The sequence below is a fragment of the Lolium rigidum genome, chromosome 2, assembly GCF_022539505.1.
Source record: "Lolium rigidum isolate FL_2022 chromosome 2, APGP_CSIRO_Lrig_0.1, whole genome shotgun sequence".
In the NCBI taxonomy this organism is placed as follows: domain Eukaryota; kingdom Viridiplantae; phylum Streptophyta; class Magnoliopsida; order Poales; family Poaceae; genus Lolium; species Lolium rigidum.
In genome coordinates this window covers 124,998,751-125,019,617 of record NC_061509.1, presented here as the reverse complement: position 1 = coordinate 125,019,617, position 20,867 = coordinate 124,998,751, and the positions used below count along the sequence as shown (strand labels likewise).

The 20,867-nt window shown below is 45.6% G+C and overlaps 2 protein-coding genes across 2 annotated transcripts; one reads left to right on the top strand and one right to left on the bottom strand.

Moving 5' to 3' along the window:
• Window positions 1-9,360: 9,360 nt before the first annotated feature.
• LOC124690076 (protein WHAT'S THIS FACTOR 9, mitochondrial-like) lies at window positions 9,361-10,536 on the bottom strand. Its single transcript, XM_047223511.1, has one exon. The coding sequence runs from the start codon at window positions 10,534-10,536 to the stop codon at window positions 9,361-9,363; it is 1,176 nt and encodes a 391-aa protein (XP_047079467.1).
• A 353-nt stretch (window positions 10,537-10,889) lies between these two features.
• On the top strand, window positions 10,890-14,471 carry LOC124687186 (chloroplastic import inner membrane translocase subunit HP30-2-like). Its single transcript, XM_047220997.1, has 6 exons — window positions 10,890-11,183; window positions 12,557-12,672; window positions 12,936-13,062; window positions 13,824-13,978; window positions 14,071-14,133; window positions 14,226-14,471. The coding sequence occupies exons 1-6, from the start codon at window positions 10,893-10,895 to the stop codon at window positions 14,251-14,253; spliced, it is 780 nt and encodes a 259-aa protein (XP_047076953.1). The 5' UTR covers window positions 10,890-10,892; the 3' UTR covers window positions 14,254-14,471.
• The last annotated feature ends 6,396 nt before the right edge of the window (window positions 14,472-20,867 follow it).

Sequence of the window (20,867 nt, the reverse complement as noted above, 5' to 3'; positions counted from 1 at the left end):
TCCGGGACTTAGCCGTTTTGCGAGGCTCGATGTGTGGCGCCGACGCCACGGGCGCCACACTAGCATGTGTGGCGCCGATGCCACGGCGCCACACATCCACTTAAGTGTGGCGCCCGCGCCGCGCCCGGCCCGACCCGGCCGGTTTCTTCTCTTCTCTCGTTCCTCCCAGAAACCGCCGCGCCGCCCGAGTCCCCTTCGCCCCCACGAAATCGACCAAGCAATCGTCAGATCCGGCCGGCCAAGTCCTTCCTCCTCCATTCCTCAAGGTATTCCCCTTCGAATCCCTCACATTCATCCACTAATTTCATAGATCTTGCTAGATTTGCACATGAACCCTAGACATGGAAACTAGATTTGAAATGGCTATGTATGTGTTGAATGTGTATGTGTAGGAACCCTAGATATGTAGGAACCCTAGATATGTAGGAACCCTAGATGTGTTGAATGAAATTTTACATGTATGTGTTGAAATCCTTATGTATGTATGTGGTGAAAGGCAAAATTGGAGCTTAGCAAATGCATTCTATTGTCTTACATATGTCTATTATGTGCCTAGGAATGGTATGTCTTACGAAATTCATATGTGTGATGTATTTGGATATGAACTCTCATGTATGTGTGATGTATATGTGATTCGAAAGTTAGATATATTCTCATGTATTCTTGATGGAATAACTCATATTTGTTAGGAATGTATGTGTGATGGCTTATTTGGATATATTCTCATGTATGTGTTGCTCATATTTGGTATGAATGGCTCATAATATGTTGTATGTGTTGCTCATACATGTAGGATGGTGTGGCTTCCGGATGAAGAGTACGACAGGGAGCACCGGGCTGTTCATATGACGGAGAGGGAACGGATCTTCACCCTTTGAAGATTCGTTACCATGGCACACCGGATATACCTTATGACGAGAGGTACACGGAGTTCATCCGGCCTACCGGTCTTATGCCGTTCATATCCCTTGTAAGCCGTGGGGGCCACACATGAACCCTCGGCACTCACCGCCCTTGTCGACCGGTGGAGGCCGGAGACTCACACCTTCCACTTGAGGGCCGGCGAGATGGCCCCTACTCTCCAGGATGTTTCCATGATCCTTGGACTACCTATTCGGGGCGAGCCACCGTGTATGAACACAGCTTCGATGGGTGGCGCGGACGGATGGAGGACCTTATTGGCGGGGCTCCTCCGCCGCCGGAAAATCCAAAGGAGAGAGTTCCCGCCGGCGCGTCTTTCACTTGGATCAGAACTAACTTTGCGGAATGCCCCATAGAGGCCGACGAGGACACTCGGAGGACGTACGCCCGCGTGTACTTATGGTACATGATTTCCAGGACTCTCTTTCCCGACGGTGGGGGTAAGCTGGCCCATTGGTGTTGGCTGAAGGCGCTTACGGTGTTGGACGCCCTGGTGGAGTTGGGGAACAGCGGCACTTGCCTACCTCTACCGGCAGGTGATGATTTGTTCTATGTACTATTTTCCTATAGTAGTGCGCTACACAAAGTAGTAACCAAATATCTTATGTACGCAGCTGGACGAAGCTTGTCGCAGGACTCGGGAGCAAGACGGGTAGCGGCGGTATTGGTGGATGCATGCTCCTACTTTCCGTATGGAGCCGGGACCGCCTATCGGTTGGGCGTCCCGGGGTACTCAACGAGACGCCATGGCCTCATTTCCCTCACTTTCCTCGATCGGGAGCCCACTTGGGCATACCTTTGGGACAATGTCTCGGAGATGACGAGCGATCCAATGATCATGTACGAGCAGTACAACCGCGGAGTTGGACACTCTTACCGCCGAGCAGGTAACCGATCACTGCGGAGTTGCAATCCTAGTTTTGATTGATTCTACCGGCATCTACTAAATAATTGTATGCTCGGGTGGAATGGGAGCCATATGGTAGCTACTACCGTATTGGCGCGGCGATGACCGACCTAAACCCCAAGTGCACGGAGGAGGCGCAGTTCGGCGTATGCGCTGCCCACTCATATGCATGTGGCTTGTTGAACACCACCAGCCGCAAAGAGTGATGAGACAGTTTGGGCTGTATCGGAGTGCCCACCAATGTGGCAAGACACGGACAAGGCGCTTCACGGGTAAACTTCGGAATCATGCGATGGAAGATTCTTGATAGAAGAGGTACAAACTAACTTGTTGATTCTTGCGAGGCTTGATAGGCAGCGGCAGAGGAAGATCACAAATTGGCCGATCCATCATAGCGGCCACATCACGGCGTTCCAACATCGCTTGGAAGCGGCACGGAATGCCGGCCCCGAGCGGATTGTGCCTCACGACTTCACCGCTTTCAACAACTACCTCGAGTGGTTCCATCGGAACACGCGTATCGAGTTAGTGAAGCGCGCGTATCGTGAAGAGATCTTGGACGACCCCATCCAGTTCGATGAGGTTGGGCAAAGCCGAGCACGACACTTTTGCTCGCGAGAGGGAGATCGACTTCTATTGCTTCCGAGCTGAACTTCGTGGTAATGGATTCTCTCACTAACTAGTACATCATCTAGATTGCCATGTGCTCGCTTAAATTGTGTATGCTATGTTTGTCACAGCGGGAGGAGATCCGTAAAACAGTCGAGGAGTGCGAGGTTGTGTGGGAGCGAGCCACACGGATGAAAAGCTCGTCGGACCGTTGCGGAATTTCGTTAAGGTATGATCACCAACTTTGAATGTACGCAATTATGTTCCGGTGGCTTTGTAACCGTGAGTTCCATGACGCAGAACACCGCACGAAAGATGCGGCGGTTAGCGAACTTGCTAGGTTGCCGCGAAGGCGAAATCCCTACATCCTCCTCTTCCGAAGAACATGTATGGACTATTTTGTTGCTGTGAAACATGTTCTTACTAATTTCAACTTTTGTAATCTCATGTGTTCATGTTTGTGCAGATTCCTCCCGAGGACGACCTAACTCGAGTCAAGGCGTACTTCGAAGCGTACCTCCAAGCAACGGTCAGCTTACCAGTTGAAGCCAAGGGGCAAGGCTCCAAACCGGTACACTCCGGAAGATTATGTCAACCGAGGAAAGAAGGTTGTCACCGAGGAGGATGACGGGCCGCCGCGGAGATCGGCTATGTCGAGGATGAGGAACGACGAGCCGTTCTCTTCGGAGGAGGAGGAGGAGGAGGAGGAGGAGGAGGAGGAGCGAGAGAGCAGCAGCAGCGAGGAGCAAGCAGCAGGAGCAGCCAAGGCAGCGGACGAAGAGGATGGCCGTCCGGAAGCGGCCCGTGAGGACGACACGTCGAGGACGACACTAGGATGTGCTCCGTGTTGTTGTGAACTATATCTTCATAAGTATCGATTTGTGAACCCTATGTCATTTCGAACCATGGTCCGTAATGCTACTTGTTGTTTGAATCTACGTGCTACAATGTGACCTATGAAGTGTTATATGTGTATGTCACGAAATTTCTACTTGTTGTGTCCAATATTGTACTCGTGAATCGTTGGAGTTTGGTAGGATTTTTCATGTTTTCAACACAAGTCCATGTGTGGCGCCCTTCCCGCTGGCGCCACAAGTGCTAGTGTGGCGCCCGTGGCATCGGCGCCACACATGCCAACTTATATGAACCATTGGGTCCAAAACATACTGTGGGACAAATCCTCTGGGACTTAGCCGTTTCGCGAGGCTCTATGTGTGGCGCCCGTGGCATCGGCGCCACACAGGCTAGTGTGGCGCCCGTGTCATCGGCGCCACACATCGAGCCTCGCAAAACGGCTAAGTCCCAGAGGAATTGTCTCACAGTATGTTTTGGGGGATTACAAGTGCATGTGTGGCGCCGTTGGGAGGGGCGCCACACATGCTGCCACGTCGGATGGGCGCACCAGCTCAGCGTCGATGGCGCCACGTCGGCTGGGTCAGTGGCGCCGGCAGGAGGGGAGCCACATGGGCATGTGTGGCGCCCGTGGGAGGGGCGCCACACAAAAGGGTTAGATTGGTGAAATAGTTTCGCCGGAGGGTCAGTCTGTGCTTTTCTTCCACTTTTGGGTTATTTTTGTGTAAATCGCCCACACAAGTCGCCACGATCCAGCCCGTTTCCACCATTTTTCTCGGTTGCTGGATGGAAAAGTCAAGGGCGTATATCCATCAGCGGATGCAGCAGGAAGGTAGAGAGCAAAAGTATCAGTAGATCAGAGATGGATGTTTCTATCCTGGGGTGGATTTTCACAGCAACAGAGGTGGGATGGGGGCCAGGTTCGTTCGTAACAAACGAAATGCCCCCATCAGTGTACGTCAACCGGCGACATGTACTCTGTGTCCTGTGGGTGCAGATGCAAGGAACGCCTCACGGCCAGATCAAGCTAACCTTTCATTCAATTCAATTCAATTGGGAGGGACAGATCAGTCAACCGAAACCAGCAAAAGTTATTAACGAGAACATGCATCCTACTCCAGTAGTAACATGGACCTTTCACCATGGCCGGGCTCTCCGGCCAGTGAGCTCTGATGCAGTCTCACATGCAAGGCCCCGTAGTTTATCTGCGTCTACATTGACTAAGAAGGAATGGTCCCCTCTCATATTACTGTTTTATTGCAAACGAAGTTAGTGGTAGTAGATCAAGATGATGCAGCCATAGGTGTGGTTGTAGCCTTGCCGGTTAACATTTATTTACAATGTGTATACCTGCTGGCATTGATGCCCTACAGGAGTACCTCTCCAACAGTGCAAGCGACAGGCCAGCACATGTGCCCAGCTTGTCCAAAATGTGTGAACAGAATACAAGTATACAACATCATCCTAGTAGATTTAAATATCTCATCTTGTGCAGACAGTGAGAACCAACGGAAATCCAATTTTGTCGATGCAGTTCCAAGCGAAAACTGCAACTAGGTCCTAAAATCTGGACGCTTGTGGTGTCTAGGTTACCTATCAGTACCAGACTACCTGTTACTCATCAAAAGTGTCTCCCACTCTCCAGATGTCGTTTGTGCGGATCTTCAGACATTGGTAATGAGTAATTAAAAAAGGATCTCTGAGATTTAGAGGTGCCCAATTTTACTAATATTCACAATACGAGGTGCCCAGTATGGCAGTATATGTGCTTGCACAAATGCTGGTCAGGTCTTGTTATCAATCAATGGGTTTCTTAGTTCCAACAGTACTAATTGGCTGGTGAAGCGGTGATCAATCATAAGGTAAGTGAGAACCATCATTGTTTAACCATGGACTGATGATCACCATTTAGTCTGCAAGGGAGTTCTGACCCTGAAGCTTTTACTAAGAGAGGCACAATGTGATCCTGTGATCATTTAATTTAGCTCATGCAACTAAGGAGTTATTTTCTTGGATAAAGCTACCATTTCATTTAGGCATGTTTATCTTGAATCCTCTATATTCTATTCCCCCCGTCCCACAATATAAGACGTTTGGCAAATCAAAACAGCCTTTTGTTGATTTCCACAGTACAAATGCCAATTTTGTTGGATCTTGAGCCCAAACAGTATGGAGTTTGAACGAATGCTTCCATTCATCTTTGGAGTTTTCTGAACTTTTCAACTTTAAACAAAGTGGAATAGTGAGGCGAAATCAAAAGAACACAAAGTAGCTCCAAATATTATACCTTAGCCGAGAACACTGTAGCCAACGTGCAGAGCCAAGAAACTAGCCAGTAATTTGAACTCCAGTGGCCTGTCAAATTAAAACATTATACTGAAGGTCTAGATTGCGTTCATTTAGAGCTAAAAACATATGTTTTGGAAGATCAGTTGCTGATGTAGTGGAGACTATATTTTTCACTCCCAATCGGAATGAAGTTCTTCCTCTCAGGACATCACTCCCTTGACCCTTACTCAAGAATCAAGTAAAGTCCAGGTGTTATAAAGTTCATGTAATCTTATGTTGAATCATATGAATTCTCAATTACTCACAATCGTCCCCTACCACTGAAGGTGAGCAAACAAATTAATGACAACTCTACCAAATTTTATTATTTGTAAGTAATTGGAGTTTGTATGAAAATAATCCAACAGACTTATTTGAATTCTTAAGGAAATAAACCCATGCAGTGGAAAATTCATCAGATATGCTTCACCTGGCTTGAGCATATCCATCAATTTTGCCGGAAACCTCAAAGCTACAACGATGGAAGCCAATGATTGAAGTACCGACAGCAGGGAAGAAGATGAGCCCACAAAGAGATTACACTCATTGGCCTTTGCTTTGCCACTTGCTGAGGCCTCCGACCCAACAGCCCAGATGATCACATGAAAGAAAAGAGTTATAGATCGTCGAATCTCTACACTTCATTCACTAGCAGTTAACAGATCGCTGGACCGAGATATATCCTTCACTCTCTGACTGTCAAGCAATGCTATGGGGTTAAAGTGGTTCCAAAAAAATGCTATTGGCTCAACTAAGTATATAGTTGTCTACTTGCTAACTTCTTGTTGTTTAGACATATCGCTTTTGCTTACAGTATCTTACATCTATTTTTCATGTAATTTGTACTTTGACTTGTAGATTTGATGGAGTAACAAATTGCATAATATTTTTACAACCAATTTAAGTAGTACTTCCAAAACCATCTCAATCTGAAACTGGTCTAGACTGGCAAAAATGCATACATTACCACATGGATTTGAATTGTACCAAACTAGTAACTGGAAGCAGTTGTTGAGCTCTTCGTGTACCCTCCATTTCTATCAATTCACCTATGTTTCCATCATTCCATGTACTTTTGTTTAAAACCTAATTACTTAGAAAATAAAGAGCCTTTGGAGTGGCATTTTAGAGAAAAACACCAAGTTTAGGCACCAAGTACATTTCTCTTTGACTAATAAGCTACTATAGGGAGGAGGTATCATATGGTGCGAAAGCACAACATAACACAAATGAAACAGTTAGCAGTGAAATAAAAGTAGGATGTTAACCATGCAGAAGATTCACCATCTAGTTCATTTAACCTTTGCATTGAGTTTGCTATAAGAACTAGAAGTAAGCAACATTGTGATGCAGAGGTAAGTAGTGGCCCGTGAGATTACTAGATGGACCTTCCAAGAAAAGGAACTATGACCCTTGAAAGCCAAAGTGTCATTTTTTTTTTACCAATTTTACTGAAGGTTAACCGACTTCTGAAACTGCCAGGAATCAACAGCAGACAATTTACCTAGACTGAAACAACCATCTGTTTGTGATGTACAAGAACTTTGACAAACTCATTCTGATAACCTTTGGGGACAACCTGCATAGCATAATAGGCTCAAATAAACCATCTATTCTAAAAGAAGACCTCCAAATGACACTATTTATCATATTAAGAGCTAGGCCCAGTTAATTTCCCAATAACGCATAGCATGCGTGTGGAACATACAAAAATATTTTTGTTAGGCTGTTAGCTATAAGTAGACATTTACTCAATCTGTTCCATATCAGTTGTAGTTGATTTAGTATAACTTTGTACAAAATCAGCGACAATTAATATGGAACAGATGGAGTAACAATTAGTTAAACTTAGAGGATGATGAGATGGGTTAGTGACAGTGTTGCTTCACTACTAGACAAATTTGTACGAGCATTCTACTGCAAAATAAAAAAAAAACATACCAAGATGATAGCAAGCTTGTTTACAAACTTGCGATTAAAGCAAGTCCCGAAATGTCATGATTACAAGTAGGGCTATATTATATAACATGTGTAAGTACAAAAGTATTTCCATATAATATAGGGGAAAAAAAATAGTACCCATGGGGGTATGAATAACATATACATCTCAACTATCTGTGCTCTAAAAGTTAGCACGCTAAGTTTGTGATGGACGCAGGCATTGTTTGCGTCCACTTGCAATTCGTGAGAAAGGGAACCTATCACACCCCATGTTTTCCTATTGTCTGTGCATGCCCAAGCTCGCAGTGTATAACCACTGCGGCTATGGTAAGAGATAAGAGCACCATATTGCCAGCAATAAAGACTGGACAACACCAAATGCTCACATGACTCATGCAGCAAGCGTGCACGCTTCATATATTGTAAGTTTAACACGCACACGGTCTCGTCCTCTCAATCCGTTGTCCATAAAAAAAAATGCATTCATGGTGCTTGAGTGTTTCTAACAATGTTCTGAATGGAATTTGCACATTGCATGCTTATGATTTGATGAAAACAAGGTCCTTTGAATGGCAACAAAGAGTGTACCAGGAAAATAGTGTAGTTTTCACCAAGTTCCGTCGATTGAAATGCCATTCAAATTAGGGTACATAACTTATGACGAAATATATGCTTCAGTAACATACTGACAACAAGAAGAAAATGAGTAGGCCAGTTTATATTAGCATGAGAAAATGTATACTACCTCCGACCCAAGGAATAAGGCGCACGCGTGTTCCAAGACGAACTTTGACCGTAAAAATTGAGCAACAAAATCTTGATTATATTATATGTAGTTAGTACCGTTGGATTCGTATTGAAAAGCACTTTCTAATGATGCTAATTCCATACAAAAAATATTTATATATTTGAAGCAATTCTTGGTCAAACAAAAAGCACGTAAAACGAGGGCGCCTTATTCCTTGAATCGGAGGGAGTATTTCAATTGAACTAACTATGTTGAGTCAAGTCATACCCAGATATACTTTTTCTTCAGGATTGTGGGTTATGGGAGGTGGGAATGCAGAATGATCATGAAACGATTGGTGGGTTTAGTCAGATCTATTATCTGGATTGGGGGAAAGGGATAATAAGTGGGATAGGATTGAGACACATGAGACTCATATAAAAAATTTCAATACCAATGCAGTGTGTCTTGGTTATGAAGGAGATGAATAAGAGAAGCGAAATTACATAATCCCTGTTTAGGTCCAAACCCACAAAAAGTAATATAAAGAAAATTTTACTCACTAGAATTGCATTTCTTACGCTACATCCCATCAAATACAAAACAAGGGGATGTGTTTAAAATCTCATATCTCATATCCCATTTCTCAACCCACTACCTTATATCCCATCACAAAAAAATCCCTTTCCCATCTTGCCTAACCCGCGATACGATCATCCAAACAGCACCTCAAGGTTAAACACTTGCCAATTTGTTGCATGGTGATCGCATAATTATGAACAAAGACATGCTAATGCTGGCAGTATAAGAATGTGAGTTCGTGATGATACAGGAATATGCATACCTCTTGGACATTGCAGTTGCAGAGCATCCATTTCTGAGCTCACTAGCTTCAGTGAACTAAGAATCAATGAAGTACATATAACACATTCACTCAGAGAGTTCAATTTCTTCGCCTTCCTCACTTTCATCATCCAACTCAATACCTGTTGAACAAATGCACTTGCAGAGCATCCATTTCTGAGCTCACTAGCTTCAGTGAAGTAAGAATCAATGAAGTATACGTATAACACATTCACTCAGAGAGTTCAATTTCTTCGCCTTCCTCACTTTCATCATCCAACCCAATACAAGAGTTGCGGCTTTCTCTTGTCCTTCTTGGTGGCAATGCAGCCCTCATCATGGTGGCATACTCCTCCCTGATAGCAACAAGTGGATGCGCATGCTTCTCAAGCAGCTGACTTCCGCCACCATAAGCTTCCCTGAGCACAACTGTCTGTGTACCAAGTACCCTTGAGAGGTAGAAAATGCCCGGGTGGCGCTCAAAAACCTTGGTAAACTTCTGTGGCATGCCAAGCAGCTTCCTCATGTTGCTCACATTGTGGCGCTCCGTCCTCTTTGCCAGTGTGAGGTGCAGCAGCTCATGGAACACTCCGACGTTGCGCTTCTCTGACACATCAGTGCGGCGGTCAAGGCCCGAGGCGTCGGCGTACGGATTAGTGTACGGCAGTGCCTGCCACTCCCTCAGCCAGTCCATACACTTGCTCCTGAGGCCAAAACCTCTCGTGAAGCTCACCCGAAATGGGAGGCAAGTGGTGTCGCCACCGGCCGCACCCTTCTCGAGCTCGGAGACGGCCAGGCGGTCGTCCCAGGAGAGGAGGCGGAGCCAGACGCGCTCGTCGCCCTCGGGCTGCGCAAGGGCGAAGTGGTCAGGATGGCGGCGGAGGACTGAGGCGCGGTAGTCGCGAGGCAGGCCGAGGTCCCAGCGGAGAAGGTCGACCGTGTGGAGCGGGAGGGAGCGCGGCAGGGTGAGCATAAGGAGGCGGCGGAGGCGGGCGAGCAGGTCGGGTTCCGAGGCGTTCAGGCAGTCCAGCTCCCGTTGCCGGAGGTCGAGCGCGGCGTCCGTGAGGGACACGCCGCGGCCGCCGCGGCGAGAGAGCGCGAACAAGGTGCGGTACCTGCGGAGGAACGCGAGCGCGGCCTCCGCGGAGCCGAAGAGCCTGTGCACGGACTTGTCGGCGAGGAGCTCGGGGCAGGAGATGCGGTGGCCGGGCCGCGTGGACACGAGGTCGAGCAGGTGGTGGGCGGAGCGGAGGTGGCGCTCGCGCGACACGGCCCCGTCGAGCGCCCGGTCTTTGACCAACTTAAGTTTAACGTTCACCAGCGTCGCTCGCTGCTCCGCCGCAAACAGCGGCGCCTCCCACCACCCCCTCCTCCTTCCCGTCGCCGCCCGCAGCAAGTGTCGCGCCATATGGAACCAACCTGGTGTGGCGGGGGTGCACACAGGGCTAGAACTGCACAGGGAGGTAACTCGCGCGTGAATACCTGCTACTACCCAGGTACCCGTCTCTGCGCCATGGCTGTAGCTCCTCTGAAGCTCCTCAAATGGCGCCGCCGCAGTTGCTGAACTGAAATGGAGGACAGTGAAGAAGTAGAGCACGAACAGGCAAGTTAGTTGGGTTGGGCTTGGGTTACAAATGACGGGCCGAAGCCCGCAAGGCGAGCCTGGCTGGTTAGCGAAGAGTCCGAGGGGATAAAGAGAGTGGCCGTTTTCTAAGACGCCGAGACGCAAGGGAGTAGGCGAGGAGCAGAGGGGATTCGGTTGTGATGGCCTCCTCCTCCTCCTCGTCCTTGTCATCGACGCCGGCGCGCGGCGGCAACCCGCTGGAGGAGTTGACCGGGCGCGTGAGGGCGCTGGAGGCGGGGTTCCGCGCGTGGATGGCGAAGCAGCCCATCCACGTCGAGGCAGCGGTGACCACGGCGGTGGGCGTGGTTCAGGGCGGGGCGCTCGGGGGACTCATGGGCTCACTCACCGCCGATGGGGGATCGCCGTTTCCCATGCCGCCGCCTCCGCCCAACGCCAACCCGCAGGCCGTGGCATCTTTCAAGCAGGCGCAGGTTGCCAACCCTACCACATCCTCTGCTCTTTTTTTTTGTTGTTGTTGCACTTGACGAGTTAGGAGTATAAACTAGTGTGTGTGTGTGTGTGTGAACGATTGGAACATCCTATATCAAAATTGCAATCAGCGTCATGTTTATCTAACTAGCGGAAGACGGCCCTTTGTTATTACTGATAAAAACATGTTGGGGAAGAACATTGAGTCATGCCCCCATGTCCTTGGCTCCACTACAACACTTGGCCTAGCTCCTCCCAGGGTTATGCTGCTCTACCGCAGAACGGCCATTGTGGTTGCTTTTATGTTAGCTTATTGAGAGTTACTTTTCTCCGCTTTCTGTGAGGTGTAAGATTTATACAGGGTGTATGTGTTCGTAAAATGAAGCAATCTATCTTCCTTAGTTTTCTGACTTCATCTATTATTTTACTGCAAACTGGAGTTGATTTATACGACGAATTTGTATGGAGCTTGAGTCTATTGCTAACTCGTGACATTATAGAGGCTGGATATACTCTTAGAGTACACTTGCAGTTCTGCTTGAACAAATCGTTGTAAGCACAATGATGCTTTTGGGAAAGAATTAGGGCTCCTTTGATTCATAGGATAGGAGAAGCACAGGAATAGGAAAAACATAGGATTGGGATGCCATGCCTACTTGAACCCTATGGAAAGATGAAGTGTGTTTGATTGTACCAAAGGAATTTTTCATGAGGTATGACCTAATGTTTTTTTCCAATAGGATTTTTACACTACAAGATTCCTATAGGATATGTTCCTATGAATTAACCAACCTGTGCATAAACTTTTCCAATAGGACCAAATCCTACACAATTCCTATACAAATCCTGTGAATCAAAGGAGCCCTTAGATACAGGTGAGGAGAGCAACATAGTCAGGCGATGACGCAAGAGTGGCCTCCCAATACATGCCTCCGTTTCTCTTGTAGGTCTTTTTCACCGTTAGGTTAAAGAGCTCTGTGCGGTGGAAACTAATGTTGCAATACGAGTGTGAGCCATGTCACACATTTCCATTAGTTATAGTCATGTGACAAATGGAGACAAGTTTAGGGAGACCCAACACAGAAGAACAATTTAAGGGGCTAATTGAGAAAGTAGCTGTAGATTAAGTAGTTCCGTAGTTATATTATAGGAACATCCATGCCATGTGTGTTCTGCCACCAGCCCAAATTATAAAAGTGCAAGCTCGTTCATTTTTAATGTTCGCCTGTGGCCTGTTACTTTTGACTCCAAATCTTATGTCAACAGCTAGAATTTTCAGTTTGATATCATGTCAAATGTTGACCCTATCAATATCTCGTGAATCTAAGTTCTGAAATTCTTAGACATCATGGTAATGAAGCTTCTTGCCTCTCAGGCTTTAGCTGGTGGACCGTTGGTGCAAGCGCGGAATTTCGCAGTTATGACTGGTGCAAACGCAGGCATATCATGTGTTATGAGAAGGATACGCGGAGCAGAGGACATCCAGGGCAGGTGAGGCTTTGGTATTTCATTTTAGTTGGCTCTACATTTCAAGGACTGGTGTCTGATATATGCATTTTAGTATTAGCAATGCGTAGATGCAAAAAAATATTCCTTCCGAGTGCTGTATGGATGATAAATATGCTGTATTCTAATATTCCTTCCAGTGCTGTAGATGGTCCTTATTGCAAAGCTATGGTAATTCATTAATTCTCATTAATAAATAGATACTTGCTACTGTATGGATGATAAATGTGCTGTTTGTGTTTTTATAGCATGGCAGCTGCTTTTGGTTCTGGTGTTCTGTTCTCTCTAGTGAGTGGAATGGGGACTCCTAATCCAGTCGCAAGTGCCATTACATCTGGTGTCGCTTTTGCGGTATTTCAAGGTGGCTTTTTCATGGTAATGATCTAGACATGTTTGTTGGTATTACAGTTTGGAGTATTTTTTGTTCATTCCATCTTTTGACTAAATTTTCATAATTGATGAAGAGTCAAGTTGCTGATGCATTGCCTGCTTATTATTGAGAGAATGAATAATCTTTTACCTTGCATGTTGAGATGGCAGTTGCTTCTGTGCATTTGACGAATCATAACCAACTTTAAACTAGCTACAGCTTGTGCTTGACAGGAGCATTATTAAGCGGCTTTTACCTTCTAAATTCATAATGAATCTTATTTTATTGGTTTTGCATGGTAATGTTTGGCACATCCAAAGTATTCTTATGACATGGTACTTCCGCACTTCAGTTGTCTTATTTCCTTTGTTGTTACAAACTTCACTGTGAAATATCTCTAGAGCGTGGCCACATGTGGAAACCACTTGGAGGCTGGAGCCTTACAGGACTTCGGTCTCCAGAAAACAAGAGAAGAATATTGGGCATGAAAGAGAAAATTTGTTGTTTCATGGTAGCTCGATGATTTTTTTTTCTAAATTTAGATGTATTGTGCTAAATTAGTGAGTGTAAATAACTAAATACACATTTGATCCTTCAAACCAGTATGGTCAAATCAAAAGGAATTGCTTCTTTCTCCCTAATCTTCCTTGCTTTGATGAAATTACTATTTGGCTGTCTTGTCATCAATCCACAACGACCTGGTATGATGGTCGTTCTGGTATTATTATTGTGCAATAATTTTGCCCATCGATCTATATATATGTAGATTGGGCAGAAGTTCTCAAAGCCACGGGGTGTGAGTGAAGATACCTATTATTCCAGTACAAGGAGCATGTTACAAGAACTAGGCCTCGAGAAATATGAGAAGAATTTCAAGAAGGGTCTTCTTACTGATCATACCTTGCCCCTCCTTACTGACAGGTATGTTTATGTAGGTTCAATCATATTATAAACCCTTTTAGCCATGCATGTATGATATATTCATGATACTCTACTTAATGTTGTTGCTTTAGTGCTCTGAGAGATGTGAAGATCCCTCCTGGTCCCAGACTTCTCATACTTGATCAAATTAAAAGGTTGGAAATCATTCTATACGAATTTTATGGTTCTAGATTTGTTTCCGTCACTTGAATTTATTTATTTGATCTATTTCGTACATATTTTCTAGGGATCCTGGGTTGGCGAAAGCACAGTGAAAACTTGCGTCTGTTTGCTGGTGGTTATTTTTTTGGTTGATAGATAGGATTATCGGAAGCTGTGTCCGTCTCGATTTCTAGTTATTATTATCAGACTGTAGTCAGTTTTGCATTTTTGTATTGATTTTCTAGTAATAATTAGTTGTGTGCTTCAGTTGAGTTTCAACTCAGTTACTCTGCTCTATGATTCAATGAGTAGTAAGTGTTTTTGTTTGTAACAGCTGTAGAACTTCTGCAGTAAGTGTCAAATTTCCTCAAATGGCTCACAGGCTCCAGTTAGCTTTGTGTTTTCAATAAATAAATCAATCAAACATTGTGCAAATCTACATATACATGTGGATTTGAATACGATTATTTTGAAACTCAAGCACAGTTTTTATTTCTCTCAAAAGTTTAGGGTAACTAACTAGGCCCCGTGAGCTAGAAGTCTCCATCTTAAGCGGACTGGTCTTATGTTTTTTTTAGAAGTCACGGAACTTTCTTCCAAAAGCCAGCTGCAGATACTAACTTGACAGCCGGTGTTCTGAAAAACAAGCTTGCAAGACATTGCACCAATAACCAAAAGAAAACTTTATGAGTTTATTCTGACCCTTCCCAAAGTAATACTTTACATATCATTGACACTGTCAACAATCTGTAAGTATGACATATATAAACTTAAAAAAAAGTTGATCTTTAGTCCAAAATATCGTCTATGTGAAGAGGCATGGGGAGAAGTCGTGGCAGTAACCTCCGGTAGCCATGTGGGTAGCCCACTATTTTGCATAAAATACTAACTAAATTATATTGCCAATGTATTACGTCATCTTTCTTTGAGAGTCATTTGTAATAGCTCAAGGTAACAATACATATAACTTCAAGTCTAGGATAAAGCATATCCTATAACTTGCAAACTAGGATATATAATGAGATAAAATGGTAATTGTTGGAGAGATAGTGAAGATGATCTCATACATAAGTATTTAATTGACAAAAAAAAACAATATATGTTACCTTGTGGACTTCCTACAACGGAAACCACGTCATGTGAAAAGATAATAATTGTAACTAAAGATAAAATACATAGAAGCCATGAATTGGGAAAGCTGTTTTCATTACGGAATCAGTATGTTGTCCCACCTTACAAACACTATGCGTAGGTACAATATTGTGACTTTGCAAGCACTCACATAGATACAAACTTGCGAATTCGCAAACACTCACTTAGATATACGACATTGTGAAAGGACATCTTAGTCCCTAGGTGGGTTTTGGTGTGAATGACACATGATCAAGGGACTAACCATGCTATAAAGTGGTATGAACATGTGGTAGTCTATATTGTTGGAAATATATATGTGCGGATGGAGGCCCCCTATTCAAAAAAGGAGAAAAAAAAGATGGCATCTTTAATTTTCTATATATTTATCTTATGCTTTAGGTCATACGAAAATCACACCATTAAGAGGGGTTTCAAGGTGATATTGACAATGGTCTCATATACCCACAAACATGCTTTCCACATTCCAAGTTCGAGAAACTCCAAGAAAACAAGAAAGCACGCAGATATATAACCTTGACTTTACTTTTTTTTTGTGCATTCGGTGATTGAGCCTGGAGGTTTTTTTTTTTTTTTGAACCATGAGAGGCCCCGAAGGGTCAGGAAGCTTTCATTAGTCAACGCGGACGGTACATTTTACAGGCAGGCCCCTTAAGAAAAAGAAAAAGAAAAGTAGGTCTCGAATATTACAACCAGGACCCTGAAGAAATCTGCAAAAACGCGATCGAGTCTTCAGTCGCCGCCGCCGGTCTGGGACCTCCACCATCAGGCACCATCGTCGCCGCCGGGGACGTTGCCACTTGGGGCGTCGATAGCGTTGGTTCCTGAGGCGGGGCCGGGGAAGATCCTCACTCAGAGGATAGATAGCCGACGAAGAGGTCGGCTTGGAGTGGCTCAAAACGCCGAAGATAGCGCCGGCGAGCCATGGCCGGCGCTGGTGAACTCCGAGAACAGCAGCTCCCAACGTGCGAAGCGCACGCTCGTCTTCTCCCTGCCGAACTCCAAATCGATGACCTTTGGATCCCTCTTCTCCCCCTTGTCTATCACCACGACCACAAAAGGGGATTGAAGGGATCCTCAGATCCTTGCGATTTGGCATCCAGCTCCCGAGCTTTATTGAAAGGGATGAACGGAGGACTCCACTCCTCGCCGTCTCCGACCATCGGAGCGCAGCAACGAAGGAGAGCCGCTCCCTAATCCAGCCAGAGAAGCTCGCCGTCTCCAGCCGAAACCACCCCATCGGCATGACGCCAGACTGGCACCCAGGCCAACAACTACTACTAGACCTACTGTAATATACATAGCGGCCTCCTCTCCCTCTCCAACTCCGGCCGGCGAGGCCGCCGGAGAGGGGGGAGAGGAGACGTGACCCTCTCAGCTACTCTCAAGGAGGAGGTACTGTTCACCGCTGAGAGCGGTGCGGGGGGGGGGGGAATAGCCTGGAGGTTCCGAGTCGGCCCTCTAGGGCACCAAGATTTTGGATTGCATTCCGGAATTTTTTTTGAAGTGAAACAATACATGTTCTCGACTCATGTGAAATGAGTCATCGATTCTGGGTTGCCCTGAGACCTTCCCCGAGGGAAGAATGCAACCAAGCTGGCCAATAGGGGAGATTTTTGGGATCTATAAATGGCCCATCATTATTCCCCAACAGTTTTCCGTTTGAGCTAAATCGAACAAATAGGTGTTGAGATCTTCCAATACCTCCACCGAAACTCAAATCATTTGAGGGAAAAAATAGAGGAGATCCAGATCTATAATCCTACATTCTCCCTTGAATTCATAAGTTACTTGTTACTCTTGAATTTTTCGGCAACCCCATGTGCTCTAGGGCTGCTTGAAAGTACCCAATGTGTGGATCGGAGCTTCCAAAAAGTTTGCGAGAGTTTGAAGGTCACAAGTGGTTGACTCCTACTTCGCCGAGGAAGCTCGGGAAAAAGAATGTCAGCGGTGTTTTCTTCTTTCTTGCATGGTTTCTCACCTTAAGAGCATCTCTAGCAGATCCCTAAACCGAAAATCCCAAATAGGCGTATCCAGGCTACCCCAAACGCGTTTTGTAGGCTGAAAAAGGTCGCGCAGGCCAGACGCGCCAAACGCGGCCCGCATAATAGCATATTCTTAAATCTGGACCGATCCATGTATATACCATCGGTAAGGTAGTACCCCATTGTGTACTCCCTCCCGTTGGCAGTGTAGTTGCAAGCCGGGCATCACCTTGAGCTAGCCGGGTAAAAAGATGGGATCTATGCAACACATTTATATCATTGAGAGAACCCGGCAAACCAAAAATACTGTGCCAAATCCAAAGATCATGTGATACAACTGCCTCAAGAACGACTGTTAGTTCTTTTCTCCTGCCACAGTACAAGCCTTGCCAAGATTTTAGACAATTTTTCCATGTCCAATGCATATAATCAATGTTGCCTAGCATACCTGGCCAACCTCGTTAGTCTTTCTCCGCCATTAATCTAATAGTATCTTCTTCATTGGGAGCTCGAAAATACGTCGGCCCGTACAAACGCTTTATAACCTTGCAAAAATGACGGACAGATTCCATCGTCGTATCTTCCCCTATGCGAAGATACTCATCGCTATAATCTGCCGGAATGTTGTAGGTGAAGATGGGCATGACCGAACGCGACGATCTTTGTTCAACAAGATCGTCGCTATGTGCGAGGACAATACTCACTACTTCAAGTGCAAGAGGAATGCGGCCGGGCTTATGGGATTTAGTGCGCACCAATTCCGCTATCATGCGCATCTTTGCTTACGGCATTCCGGCAGACTATGCCAATGGGTATCTTCGCATAGGCGAAGATACGACGATGGAATATGTCCGTCGGTTTTGCAAGGTTATGATGCATGTGTATGGGCCACGTATCTTTAAGCTCCCAATGACGAAGATACCGTTAGATTAATGGCGGAGAACGAACAACGAGGTTGGCCGGGTATGCTAGGCACCATATTATATGCATTGGATATGAAAAAATTGTCCGAAAGCTTGGCAAGGCTTGTACTGTGACTGGAGCAAAGAATCAGCAATCGTTCTTGATGCAGTTGCATCACAGGATCTTTGGATTTGGCACAATTTTTTTTGGGGTTTGCCCGGTTTTCTCAATGATATCAGTGTATTGCATAGATCTCATCTTCTTGCCCGGCTAGCTAAACGTGATGCCCCGGCTTGCAACTACACCGTCAATGGGAGGGAGTACACAATGGGCTACTACCTTGCCGACAGTATGTACCCGGATTGGACCACATTTGTGAAACCATTAGGGAGCTAGGGAACAGAGCTGAAGCTGAGTTTGCAAAAGCATAAGAGGAAGCTCGAAAAAACATTGAGCGGACTTTCGGTGTTTTGCAAGCTAGATTTGCAATAGTCCGAGGACCAGCCTGATTTTAGGATATGGATACACTCAACGATATCATGACCACTTGTGTGATTCTACACAATATGATCATCGAGGATGAGAGGGGTTTGAACTTATCATTTTTCTTTGATAATGTTGGCACTCAGGTCACACCTTTAGAAATCCGGATATTATGCAAGCTTTTCTTGAAACTTACTAGCTGATTGGGAGTGACAAGTCAGCAAAACAACTTCAGGAAGATCTCGTTAGCAACCATTGGCAGAGTCACGACAACTAGGATTTATTTGTATTTCCAACCATTTGTTTTTTGTTCAATTGTTGTTGTATCATTTGATTCATATTCTCTCAAAATATTTGTTCTAGTTCGTATTTTTTGTATTCTATGACAATAAACATTTGTTATAATAACTGGATTATTGTTGTATTTTTTGAAATATTTATTGTGTCAATTGATTGATTGTGATATTTTGCAAAACCCTTTGTTGTGGTTTTCTTGCGGGCTGAAAAACGTAACACCGTATTCCCAAATATGCTGTTATGCGGGCCATATTTGGCACATCTCGACTACGCGTTTTTCAGCCTGCAAAACGCGTTTGGGTAACCTGGATACGTCTATTTTGAGGTTTGCGATTTGTGGCGAAAGCAGCAAACCGCAAACCTCGAATGGAGCTATCCATGGCACCCAACGCTGAATTGGGGGTCGAAGAACATGCACGTAGTTCAGAAACGACATATAGAACTACATATTTAAAAAAAAGACGTGCAAGACGGAATTGCATTTCATTTCAATATTTCATGCTTACATTGCGCGCTAGATTCGACTACATTACGGCAAAAGGAGATCGAGTTAGCTAAATTCGAGCTGAAATTCGCCGCCACGACAACCTAGAACAGCAAAATCGGCTCCGGAATACTCACCGGAGCCCTGTGTCGTGGCGGTGGCGCGTCGAAGCGTCCTCGTCACTCTGTGTCGCTACCGAGGTCGACGAAGACGCGTCCCTGCTCCTCGGCGACGCGCTGCCATTCGGTGGCCTTGTTCGCGTCGCGCTCGCTCGAACGTGAGACGAGGCCGACCACGGTGTCGAGGTCGCGCTCCTCGACGAAGTCGCCGGGGGTGAACCCTGCGTGCCCGAGCTGCGGGAGGCGGCGCTCCAGCTCGATGTCGTCGAGGAAGTCGCCGGGGGCGAACTGCAGGAGGCGCGGCGGCTCCGGCTCGGCGTCGACCTGAAAGGACGAGATGTCGCCTAGAGGGGGGTGAATAGGCGTTTAATAACTCTTACAGATTTGGCTTGTAAGAATGCGGAATTAAACTAACGTTTAGTTTACAAGCACAACCCCTAAATATGCTAGGCTCAACTAAGTGCAACAAGAACAACTAGAGCTAAGCAAGATAGACACAATATATATATGAACAATAGGTGATAGCAAGATATAATAAGTACTTCAAACTCGATGGCTATCACAAAGGAAAGTAAGCTCGGGTATAGAAATAACCGAGGTACGCGGAGACGAATATGTATTCCCGTGTTCCCTTCTTTTGCAAGAAGGTACGTCACGTTTGGAGAGGTGGGGATCCCACGAAGGATTTCCCAACGCCACGAAGGCTCACCTTCTTCTCCGAGCCAAACCCACAAATGATAATGACCCTTTCCTTATGGTTAGCTTTTCCTCCACTCCGGAGATGACAAGCTCCACAACCACTTCACAAGCTCCACGAAGGAGAAGCCCGTGCCTCTTAACAATCTTCCACGAAAAGGTCACCGGGACAGCAACCAAGCCAACTAGGAGGTCACCCTCCAAGAGTAACAAGCTCACGGTCTCTCACTCGAACTAATCGTGGTGGACAGCTCAACACTATGCAATGATGCAAAGCAAGAACACCAAAGGTGTCAAATCCTTCACACTCAAATCCCACCAAAGCAACAAATGCTAGAATGAGATTAGAGAGGAAGAACAATGGAGGAAATCAACAAATGACTCCAAGATCTAGATCCCAAGAGTTTCCCTCACTTAGAGAAGAAATGGATTAGAGGAGGTTGTAGATCTTGATCTCCTCTTTCAAATGCCCCAAGAATATGCAAGAATCATAGGAGGGAAGGAAGAGGAAGAAAGCTCAAGAAGGTCAACAATGGTGGTCAAAAACGTGCTTAAGAACCCTAAGAACAATGGGGAAGAAGCCCCTTTTATAGCCCCTTAAAAATATG